An 11563-nucleotide genomic window follows, 5' to 3' on the forward strand; every position below is an offset into this window, starting at 1 on the left:
GTGGACTCCTGCTTGTCACAGGAGCTTTTTCTACCTTTACAAGAAGGGACAGAGCTGGGCCATGACTTTCAGGGTCCTGTCCTGGCTCCTTGTCTGTCCGCCTGTCTAGGAAAGGGATGCTGATTGAGCAAGAGTATGAACCCCTCTTACCCTCCTCCCCTCCTTGACACACCTCCTCCCATGCCCTCACACACTTCAAACATCTTTGACAGCTTCTACTAGCTTTCTCTTGTGTTCTCCTGCATCTTTTTTTTTTTTTAAGATTTATGTATTTATGCATACAAGAGCTGGGGTACAGGCCAGAGGTGGGGGGGCGGTGAGAGGATTCACCAGAGACAGAGTGGGGAACAGAACAGGCAGATGGGCCAAAGTACACTGCTGAGGGGAGCAGCAGGTGAGTCAGGAGAGGTCTGCTGTGCCATGTGGGTTGCTCCCTGGCTGGCTGGGAATTGGACTCATGCTGCAGTGGCTGCAGATTGCTTCATAGGTTGTGTCTCAACCCTTGTGCTACCAGGGAGGCCCTCTCCTGCATCTTTTATGGCAATAACCGAAATGCCTTTCTCATTCATCACCTCTCCCTTTTTTACACCAAACCCTTGCTTAAAGCAAAGGGGATATCAAGGGAGACAAAAGCGACAAAGTGAGTCACAGCAGCAGCTCTGACACAGTGTTTACTGTGTGCTAGTCTCTCAAATTTTCTATCTTTTAATTTAATACTTAAAACAGGTGACTATATCTGTATATATATTTATATATATGTATTTATCATGCCCAATGTATAAGTGAGGAAACTGAGTTAACAGAGACATTTAGTAATTTGCACAGGAACACAGAGCTTGCAAGTAAATGACTTGGCATTCAAAGCAGGAAGCTCCACTCTAGAGCTCACGCACTGAAACGAGCTCACTTCCCTTTCCTTGGCTGGTACAGGTGGGCATTAACATCATTACAGTATAACAAGAAACACAGAAACATGCACAAATCAAATGTATGATGCAACAAATTTTCACAAAATCAGCCACCTGTGCAACCAGCACGTATATCAGAGAACAGAAAACTAGTCCCCCAGACTCTCCCAACATTCCCCTTTCAGTCTCTACCCCTTCCCTACCAAGGGAAACCACTTTCCTGACTTCTCTTACTATTCTTCTGGTTTTTTTTTTCCCCCTTGTCTTTCTATTTTATTCACAATTTCTATTTAAATCACACTTATCTTATGGAGTCTGTTGCTAAAGTTAAAATTATTCAGTCTTGTAGGAGTCCCCTAGATAAGAGGAGCGATTGAGGATGGGAGAGCTAGGAGGAAATTGTTTCAATTTCCCCTTCATTCTTGCTATTAAGTGTGGACATCTACTCTTTCCTCCCTCTTCCTCCCTCGGGAACTACATCTCCCAGCAGGCTGTGCTCTGACAGCTCTCAGATTTAAATAGGATTCTGGGCTGTGCTTAGAGCCAGGCTGTTGCTGAGTTCTGAGAAGGAGGGAGAGGAGATACAAGAGGGAGAAGCTGAGAGAAACAGCCAAGAGTTGGAGCCAGACGACAAGCTCTAGCCTGAGTTGGAGTCAACATTGCTTTTGCTTAAGCAGCAGCAAGGAAAGAAGTTGAGAGGATGCTGCTCACCTTGGGACTGCTCACCTCCTTCCTCTCTTTCTTATATGTGATGGCTCCTTCCATCAGGTTCGTCTTAATTCAGTAACTCATACATATTGAATTGGGAGCCATGGAACTTGTAAGTAGGTGAATTCTGAGCTGCTGAAAGAAGAGAAAGGGATGGAGGCTCTGGGAGTGAGAGGGCAGAAAAAGCAGTCAGGAAGGAGGTAGTTACAGATAACTATGTTGAAAATTGGAAGGAAGCATCTGGGACTGGGAGAGGAGGGACTGGTTTGCATTCTGGGACTGAATGGATGACTTAATATTAAGCAGATGGGAGACCTAGCTCTTTCACTCTATTTCCTTTGGTTTTTCTGAAGATTGCCCTTTGCTCACTGTAACTATTCAAGGTATCTCTGCTAGATTATTACGGGTGTTCATTGCCAAGGGGCTCCATGTCAAGTATAACACATTTGGGAAAGGGAAACAAACTCTCTTCCCTTTGACATGCTGCTCAGTTACTGTTTGGGGATGACACTTTTGCCATGGGATTTCTGGAAGTGTCAATGAAATGTGTGTTCTCAGTGGGGAATTTAAATATGGCTAATGATGAAGAAATTTAAACAGACAAGTCAAGGACAGAGTATTGCTCTAGGTCATGGCAGGAAAACCTGGTACAATTCCAGTGTTGCCACCATGAACAAATGATTTGAACTTCTTTTTTTTAATATTTATTTTATTTATTTATGCATATAAGAGCTGGGGTGTAGGCCAGAGGTACGGGGGGCAGAGGGGTGAGAGGATTCGCCAGAGACAGAGTGGGGAGCAGAACAGGCAAATCTACTGAAATACACTGCTGAGGGGAGCAGTGGGGTAGTCAGGAGAGGTCTCCTGTGCCATGGGGGTCTCCTCCCTGGCCAGTAATCGAACTAGAGCTTCAGTGGCTGCGGATAACTTCATAGTTCTGAGACTTAACCCCTTGAGCCACCAGGGAGGCCCTGATTTGAACTTCTTTAGCTCAGTTTTCACCACTGTAAAATGGGGACAATAACAGAGTGGTAAAAAGGATGGAAATAAATCACCTGTAGAAAATGTCTAGTCTGTTGCCTAGCAGTTGGATGATGTTCAGAAAATATGAGTTCTGACCCCTCTTTTTTGGAACTTGTACGGTCAGCTATACATAAAAAGATGCTCTCTGCACAGAGATCTGAACAAGGGAGGTTTGAATGGATGAAATCTCTAGAACAGTATCAGAGAGCTTCTGAAGATCTGGCTCTCTAAAACTGGAGATGCAGCCCAAAAGCCATATATGCATATGGGACCCCTCACGGGTGTGGTGCATCACTTCCTCATGTTGATGCTTATCGAAGACCTAGGGCTCAGAACCAGTGGTTTCACTAATGCTTATCACTCATATGGTTTGAATGTGGGTTGAAGGAAGATGTTGACCTCTGGGAACCTCTAGAGATAAGAACAAGGTATCTACATCTAACAGGAAGGACTCTATTAGCCCTGGCTCAAGAGCACTTATTGTCTTTGTCCAGATGATTATTTGTAACTTCTGAGACATGACCTTCCAATGTAAACAGATGAACAGGAGACCCCCTTGCCTAGTGGGAAACGAAGATTATCCGAAAGATGAGAAACATTAGCATCTTGACTCTCCTAAGGACAACTTAAAGAAATCCCTCACTGAGGCTGGATGGATTTTATGTATCTCAGTCAGGGACTGGGAAGGATGGTGCATGAATGCTTTTGTTGCCCTTGCCTATAGGAAGTTCTTTGCTGGTGGGGTTTGTAGAACAAACGTGCAGCTTCCGGGGAAGGTAGTGGTGATCACAGGCGCCAACACCGGCATCGGCAAGGAGACAGCCAGAGAGCTCGCTCGCAGAGGCAAGTCCTTCCGCTCGGTCTCCGCAGGGCAGCACCTCCTGCCCTTCTCACTGGGGGCTCTGTCCACATTTCCTTCTTCCTGCTGGGTTTTGATTCTTCCTGCTGGGTTTGGAGACTCTAGGCAGCAATTCAAGGAACGTGGGATTCAAGTTCAGCTGTGACACTAACTTACTCTCTTACTTTAAACTAACCTACCTTCCTACCTTCTCCTTCCCTTTTATATAAAGTAAGGAAAACAAGGAGGTCCATGTATCCCACGGATAAAGTCCATTATTATAAAAGGACGTACTGAGCAATGTTAAAAATCAGTGTAAGACCAGGGTTGCCAGCCTGGGGTCAAGCTAATAGCAAGGAGACTGAGCAGCACTCCTTGTAAGGATCCTGATGTGGCAATAGAGCCACTCACTGCTGTCGGGATGACTGGCAGAACACTCTGTCCACAGTCCCAGGCTCATTTCCTACACATCTTTTCAGTTGAGGGTTTGAACCCATTGTCCTGTCTTTGCTTTTGCCTCAGGAGCCCGAGTATACATTGCCTGCCGAGATGTGCTAAAGGGGGAGTCTGCCGCTAGTGAAATCCGAGCTGACACAAAGAACTCCCAGGTGCTAGTGCGGAAACTGGACCTCTCTGATACCAAATCCATCCGAGCTTTTGCTGAGGGCTTTCTGGCAGGTGGGGCACCTGTGGGTAGCTAGAAAAGCAGAAAGCTGGGTGCGGGAGTGGTTGCCCCACCCTGGACCATCTCTGACCCTTACATCAGAACCAGCTCTGATCCCACTAGACAGGTTCTGCCACATGAACCAGCAGGGCAGGGGTGTGGCAAGGGGATGGCGGGTGGAGAAGCTGGGCAGGATCCTTATCGTCTTTTTGCATCAGCAATGGGAATGCTGGAAGTGTGACCTCCCTGTCTGGGCTTGCACCTGGGCATTAAGGTGTGGCCCCGATGCCACTCTCTATTTCCATCCTGAGAATCAGCCATCTCTGGCCACAGACCTAGATGAGGTTGTGTTACTGCCAGACTTCTTCTGGATCTTGGAAAATTACCAGCTTCTACCAAGAACTATAGAATCCACGAGTGACAGGAACCATGTCTGTCATGTTTTACCACCGAATACTCAGTACTCAGCAGAAAGGGCCTGTTCTAGAACCAGCATACACAGATGCCAAACAAAGAATGGATACATGAATGAATGAATGGTGTCCAGAAAGATATCAGTAACTAAAATTAGAAACCCAAAGACAGTGGTATTGAATATTATTGAGATGGGTCCAAAGGCAAGGAGCAAATATCAGGAGTGTGACAGGCAGCTAGCCAGCTCCTTGCTAAACACAGGTCTCCTTGATTGTGCTCCACAGAGGAAAAGCAGCTCCACATTCTGATCAACAATGCAGGAGTGATGATATGCTCATATGCCAAGACAGCTGATGGTTTTGAAACCCACCTGGGAGTCAACCACCTGGGTAAGTATCTTAGAGAGAATGCAAGTTGAGGAAGAAACCCCCAAACTTGAGAGATACCAAAAGGAATGTCATTCTTAGATAAGGGCAATGGCAATGCAGGGCTTGCTGAGTAGGGCCAGGTATGGGGGTACAAGATCCTAGAGGAGTCACACACATAATTGAGGGCTACAACGGCCAAGGTTTGGTCCATGGAGGCAGTGAACCTTGAGGGCTTGAGGTGTGACTGAGGTTGGGGATCTGGAGTAGAGACCATGGAACATGTTAATTCCCCTGACAATCCCGTCCTTCCTTCTGCATGTGAGTATACCTAGGCCCACCTTTGTGTGATTGTGACCAGAGTAGGCATCTTTCCTGACTGGGGCAAGAGCAGAGGTCCAGTAGGTTTGGATTAAGTCTATGTCACGTCACCTATCGTACAGCTCTGACCCTTGTGTTAGGATTCCCCTAACACAGGCTGACTGATTATTAGCACTGATTATTGCTCATTGCATCAAAATTTGTTTACACCCAGAAGAGAATGAGCAAAGGCTGAAGTCCTGTCATTAGCCCCTATCCCCTGAGCCTGGGCTGCTTCTCCACTCTTCAGTGTCCCCTGCTGGCTCTCCTTGCAGGCCACTTTCTTCTCACCCACTTGCTCCTGGAGCGTCTGAAGGAGTCTGCTCCTGCACGTGTGGTGAACCTGTCATCAGTGATGCATCATATTGGCAAGATTCACTTCCATGACCTCCAGAGTGAGAAGAAGTACAGGTCAGGTTTTGCCTATTGCCACAGCAAGCTGGCCAATGTGCTTTTTACTCGTGAACTGGCCAAGAAGCTCCAAGGTAAGTCTGGAGAAAGGCCAGGGTTACGATGGCAAATACAAGGTCCTCAGGAGGTTCATAGATGCTTCTGAAGGTGTGATGTCAAACATGCACATACCAGTGGTAGCTCTGTGTGCTAAAGAGAAGGAAGTTACAAATGGAGTAAAAACAAGAGTTCTTGGCCTCAGGAAACTTAAAATTATGAGGTCAGGAACCTCATAAATTCACCCTACATTTATGTCACATCTTATCGCATTTGGTTTGCACAACCACCTCTTGGATCAGGCAGAGCAGGTATTATTATTGCTATTTTATAGGTGCAGACTGAGGGCCAGTTACTGGCCCAAGTTAATGTAGCAAGTCAGGGCTGGAAAATGGGTACTCTGCTTCAAAGCCAGGGCACTGCCATCTATGTGCCACTTGCAGAGGTTCACACGATGTGATGGGTTACAGAGTTGCCACTGCCTGCAGTCAGGGATCTAGGACTGATGGTGTCAGAACCACGGGCCTGAGTTCTTGCTCTGCATATGTGAGCCTGTGTGGATGTGAACATGTCCCTTTTGCCTCCCCAGACTTTGTCTCTTAGTTATAAAGTGAGGTGAGATAGCTCTTAATCCTGATTCTGTGTGCCCCTGGAGTTTTCACTGAGTTGCTGGCTCTAATATCTGTGAATCTGTTGGCTTATTTGCTACAGTGAATAAACCAAAGTCAGGAGTAAGGGCATTTACTATCAGAAAGCAGAAAGTGAAAGAATGGGGCACACATTAAAATAAATAATCATAATAACAACTGAGGGTTTTGTTTGTACCACATACTAATCATGTCATGCATTTAATACAATATTCCTGTGAGGTAGGTACTATTATTCCCACCCACTCTATAAATGAAGAGATAGGCATAGATGGATATTAAGAAACTTGCTCAAACAAGGTTTCTAGCTGAGCAGGATTCAAATTGAGATCATCTAGCTCCAGGTCCTTGCTCTTTACATTAGTCTGCTAGGAATGACCATGGACAAGTTCCTTAAACTCTCTCTGACGAGAGTTCAATTTCCTCAGCTGTAAAAGGGTAACTTAGTATTATCTTTCTCATGAGTCTCTTTCAGAATCAAATAACAGAATACATTGACAGAATATATTCTATGCAATGGCTGTGCATATTATAAGTACTGAAAAGAGTGGAGGTACTGGAGGTGTCTTCGGGGCATGCTTGTCTCCATTGCCTCCTTCATCATGCCTCAACATAAGCTTCATAAAATATGCTTGCTAGGCAAATGCAACTCAAAACAAGTTCCTAGTCCTCTACCTTCCAACCACATTGCTCCCCTTATGCCCCACCAATAGAAATTTCAAAGATACCACTGTCAATAATTGATACTTTTATTGGGGCTACTGCATGTTGCTATTTCTATGACAGAAGTCACAGAATAAAGGTGACATTGAAATTAGAAGGACCTTCAACCAGGTGACAGATCTGGGAAGGTGACATCTTTTTGGAAGACCAATTAATTATTAGTTGGATTCTCTCTGGCACCTTTTGAATTTTGGAGTTATGTTTCCTGAGTCTCTTCTTTGCAAGTGTGCATTTCGCTGCAGGACATGAGCTATTTCCCCACACTTGAGTGTGTTCCTGGTCTAACTGTGCCCTTTTTGCAGGCACAGGGGTCACCACCTATGCAGTGCACCCAGGCATCGTCAGCTCTGAGCTGGTCCGGCATTCCTTCCTGCTGTGTCTGCTCTGGCGGCTCTTCTCCCCTTTTGTCAAGTCAGCACGAGAAGGGGCACAGACCACTTTGCACTGTGCCCTGGCTGAGGGCCTGGAGCCCCTGAGCGGCAAGTATTTCAGGTGTGTGGAGGCAGCAGGGTTCTCTCCACCATCTGTGTGAACAGGGAGATACAGGGTTTTGCATGCCCAGTGTAAACCAAATGTGGTTACTTTTCTAAGGGAACATATATCAGAAACTCAGCAAAAGTTGCTTTTATGGCTCTATTTTGTGCCTGTGTGCCAGTTTCCAGGTAAGCTTTGCAACTGTCTGAGAGATGTTTGAGAAGACTATCCCTGGACAAGGTAATCTGTCCCTAATGTGAACTCTGTCTCCCCAAACTGCCAAGATTGGCATTCTCTATTGGAATATAAAAATAGATATTTCAGTGTCCTTATCACAAACTCACTGGGCAATCAGAGTCTGGGAATAAAGGGTAGCCCAGAATTAAATCTTTCATCCCAACTCAGTCTGCTCTTGTGTCCCAAGCTGTACATTGGTGCACCGTTAATTAAGTGAAACACTGGAAACAACTTCATTGTCCTACAACAGGGGGATAGATAAATGATAATAATTAGTGTTCCTTGAGCTAATGTGTTTGGCATTCTTCTGAGTATTTGACATATATTAATTCATATAGTTAACAGAACCCTGAGAGGTAGAAGACGTTTTTATACCCATTTTAAAGATGAGGAAACTAAGACACAAAATAACACAATAACTGACTTATGGTCATAAAGTTTGTAAGTTGCAGTCCAAGAATTTAAACCCAGGCATTCTGGTTCTAGAATTGTGCTGTCCAGCATGGTTGCCTGTAATCATAAGTGCTATTGAGCACTTGGTATATGGTTGGTCCAAATTGAGAAGTGTTATAAGTATAAAATACACTTGGTGGCCTAGGAATTATGTCTCAGCGCTATCACTGCTATGGCTTGAGTTGATTCCCAGCCAGGGAGATAACTTACATGGCATAGCAGATCTCTCCTGTTTCCCCGCTGCTTCCCTTAGCAGTGTATTTCAGTAGATCTGCCTGCTCTTATCCCCACTCTGTCTTTGGTGAATCCTCTCACCCCTCCAACCTCTGGCCTACACCCCAGTTCTATGCAAAAAAAAAAAGTGTAAAATACATACCTGATTTTGAAGACAGAGTAAGAAAAAGAGATGTAAATGATCACATTAGCAATTTTTATATTGACTGCCTGATGAAATAATTTGACTATATTGGGTTACATAAGATATAGTAGTAAAATTAATTTCACCCAGTTCCTTTTACTTTTGAAAGTGTACTTAAAAAATTTCTTAGAAAATTTTAAATTTCATATATGGTTCACATGTGTAGTTCATATATTAATTCATAGAAGTATACTTCTATGGCATGAGCTAGAGTCTGGGTATTTAACATAACTGCTTTAAATATATGATAAAATATTGCACAGTCACTAAATAAAATTTTTCAAATAATAATTAAGAAATGGGGAGATGTTAGTGATACAATGTTATAAGAAAAAACTATTATCAAAACCATACTGTTATTCGTTATAAATACATAGAAAAGCCTGGAAGGATACACAGAAAACTAATTAGTGGTTACTTCCCAGGAGTTTGAAGAAAAGTTGGGGGAGTGTGAAGGATTTTAACCTTTAACTTAAGGCATTTATTTATTATTAAAACAAGTTTTAAAGATCACTTATTTATTACACATCCAGTTAAAAAAGGCATTTTTAACAAGAGAAAGAAATCCATCCTAAGCTAGATATAGTGGGATTTCAGTTTTGCATATAAGAAGGGGAGAAGGATTCTATTAATATGCAAATAAAAATGTAGGGAAAAGCAATTAGATATTATGCTTTTCTTCTTAATCATTATTGTATCTTCCTAGTCCTGTTGTACAGGACTTTTACTGTTAGAAAAAATACTATATAAAGACAAAACACCATGAGCATATGCTCCACTCCACCCCCTCATCCATCCAATAATGCCTCATGTCCCCCACAAAAAACAGTGGTTAACGGAGGAGCTTAGACTGGGGTTCATGGGTGATTAATTGGTCTGTGTATAGAATTCAAGGTATCTGTGAAGTTGGAAAGATAATTTTATTTTTAATTTCACTAACCTCCAACTTATATCTGGCATTTCCTTCAACTGGGTACTACAGGAGTACTAGCAATAGCTGTGGCTTTGTCACCAATAAAACTGCAAGTATTTTCACATTATGCAGAATGTCACTTCTACTTGCCACTACTTTGCAATCCATTGCTTATTAGACCCAGGGCTAGATCTTGTTATAGAATATATTAATCTTACTTTGTGTGATATGCATTAGTGTATCACAAATTTGTTTTTAAAATATTTTAAAATTACATTTGAATACATCTCTTTTTATCCAATCTACTGTATTTTATTTATTTTTAAAAAGATTTATTTATTTATTTATACAAGTGCTGGGTACAGTTAGAAGCACTGGAGGGTGAGAGAATTCACCAGAGCCAGAGGGGAGAGCAGAGCAGGCAGACAGACGAAGTACACTGCTGAGGGGAGCAGCGGGCGTCAGGAGAGGTCTGCGCGCCATATGGGACCCTCGCCGGGCGGCCAGGGATTGAACCGGCGCTGCAGAGGCTGCTGCAGAGGCTGCGGGCAGCTTCGCAGCCCAGTGTTCAACCGCTGTGCCACCAGGGGAGGCCCCAATCTACTGTATTTTATAGAGTTAGAAATATATTCTGAGAAAAAAGCTGTAAGCTTTTCCAGACTGTCAGTTTTGACTACTGTATGTTCACACTCTTTCTCTGTCCTCCAGTGACTGCAAGAGGGCCTGGGTGTCCCCAAGAGCCCGGAATAATAAAACAGCTCAGCGCCTGTGGACCGTCAGCTGTGAGCTTCTAGGAATCCAGTGGGAGTAGAGCTCGTGGAAGAGCCACAGCTTTATCAGTCTCAGTCTTTGCCATTATGAAAGGTGACCAAGGAAAAGAGCAACCCTGAAGCTGGGTGTTGTTGTGAATCCTGCCCTTTCCTGATTCTCCTCATCCTTCTGGAAGCCTTTGCAGACCCAACTCTCTTGTGAGATTGACTCATGGCACAAGACATTCAAAACTACAGAACATTCTTCTCTAAGACTTGCAGAGTCAACAACTCTCCTGAGATGGGAAGACAGGGCAGATCCTAGTCCTTTGGAATGGCGGAAGAGCCTGGGAAATCAGGTCAATTTCTGCACTGATGCCAGAAACTTCAGCCTGTGTGCTCAGCTGAGGTGACAGGAACATCAGCATTACATATTCCCAAAAAACATAGACTCAAACTCTTGACTGATCTCTTTCCTTTTTGAAATACTTAACTCATCTCTGGACCACCTCAGGGTAATCATGACTTATCTTGGCCAAATTTATTTCTTTCCTCTGAGCATCCTAGAGCCAATGTGTGAAGCTGAATCCATTTCTTTCTCAAGTTCTTAAAAGAAGTAAAAACTTTTTTGTAGCTTTATTGAGATATAATTGTATAAGTTTAGACCTCATTCTCAATCATGCAGATTTCTTTTTCTACAGTTTCCTTTGTCTCAATTTTTAGATAAAATAAAGACTATGTACCTATCACATTGTCTTATTTATTTTCTCAAGGTAGAAGGGAAATATGGAACAAGGAAGGGAAGCCAGTTTTCCACTTTAGTGAATAATATCTCACCCGACATACCTACCCATATAATATTGTAAAATAAGATTGTCCAACTGGATTTTTTTTCAACTTTCTTTCAATTCTAATGTTTTATTATCTAAGAAGTGATAAGAATGGCTTAAATTATACAGATGCTGAGCACTTCCACAGATTAAAGTGAGATAATAGCCGCAGTGCCTCTTCAATGGCAGAGTTGCAAAGTAAAGACTGAGCACTAGATAATTTTGAAAGAGTAGCAATGAGGGGGCCTCCCTGGTGGCGCAAGTAGTCAAGATGCAGCACTATGAAGCTGTCCGCAGCCTCCGCAGCACGAGTTCGATCCCCAGCCAAGGAGCTGACTCACATGATGCAGCAGACCTCTCCTGTCTTGCCTGCTGCTCCCCTCAGCAATGTA

The 11563-nt window shown here is 43.6% G+C and overlaps 1 protein-coding gene across 3 annotated transcripts; it reads left to right on the plus strand.

Moving 5' to 3' along the window:
• Positions 1-1608: 1608 nt before the first annotated feature.
• Positions 1609-10403, plus strand: RDH12 (retinol dehydrogenase 12; the record flags this gene model as incomplete). 3 transcript variants are annotated; one of them, XM_084239608.1, is made up of 8 exons in its annotated part: positions 1609-1676; positions 3364-3482; positions 4000-4155; positions 4840-4944; positions 5556-5765; positions 7400-7590; positions 7689-7743; positions 10301-10386. In XM_084239608.1, the coding sequence occupies 8 exons, from the start codon at positions 1609-1611 to the stop codon at positions 10384-10386; spliced, it is 990 nt and encodes a 329-aa protein (XP_084095734.1). The 3 variants fall into 3 exon arrangements, with proteins under 3 accessions (XP_084095734.1, XP_084095735.1, XP_084095736.1); XM_084239609.1 differs by lacking the exon at positions 7689-7743 and having other exon boundaries at positions 7400-7589; positions 10301-10403; XM_084239610.1 differs by lacking the exon at positions 7689-7743 and having other exon boundaries at positions 4876-4944; positions 7400-7589; positions 10301-10403.
• Between the last annotated feature and the right edge of the window lie 1160 nt (positions 10404-11563).

The sequence above is a fragment of the Talpa europaea genome, assembly GCF_964194135.1.
Source record: "Talpa europaea genome assembly, chromosome: 8".
NCBI classification, from domain to species: domain Eukaryota; kingdom Metazoa; phylum Chordata; class Mammalia; order Eulipotyphla; family Talpidae; genus Talpa; species Talpa europaea.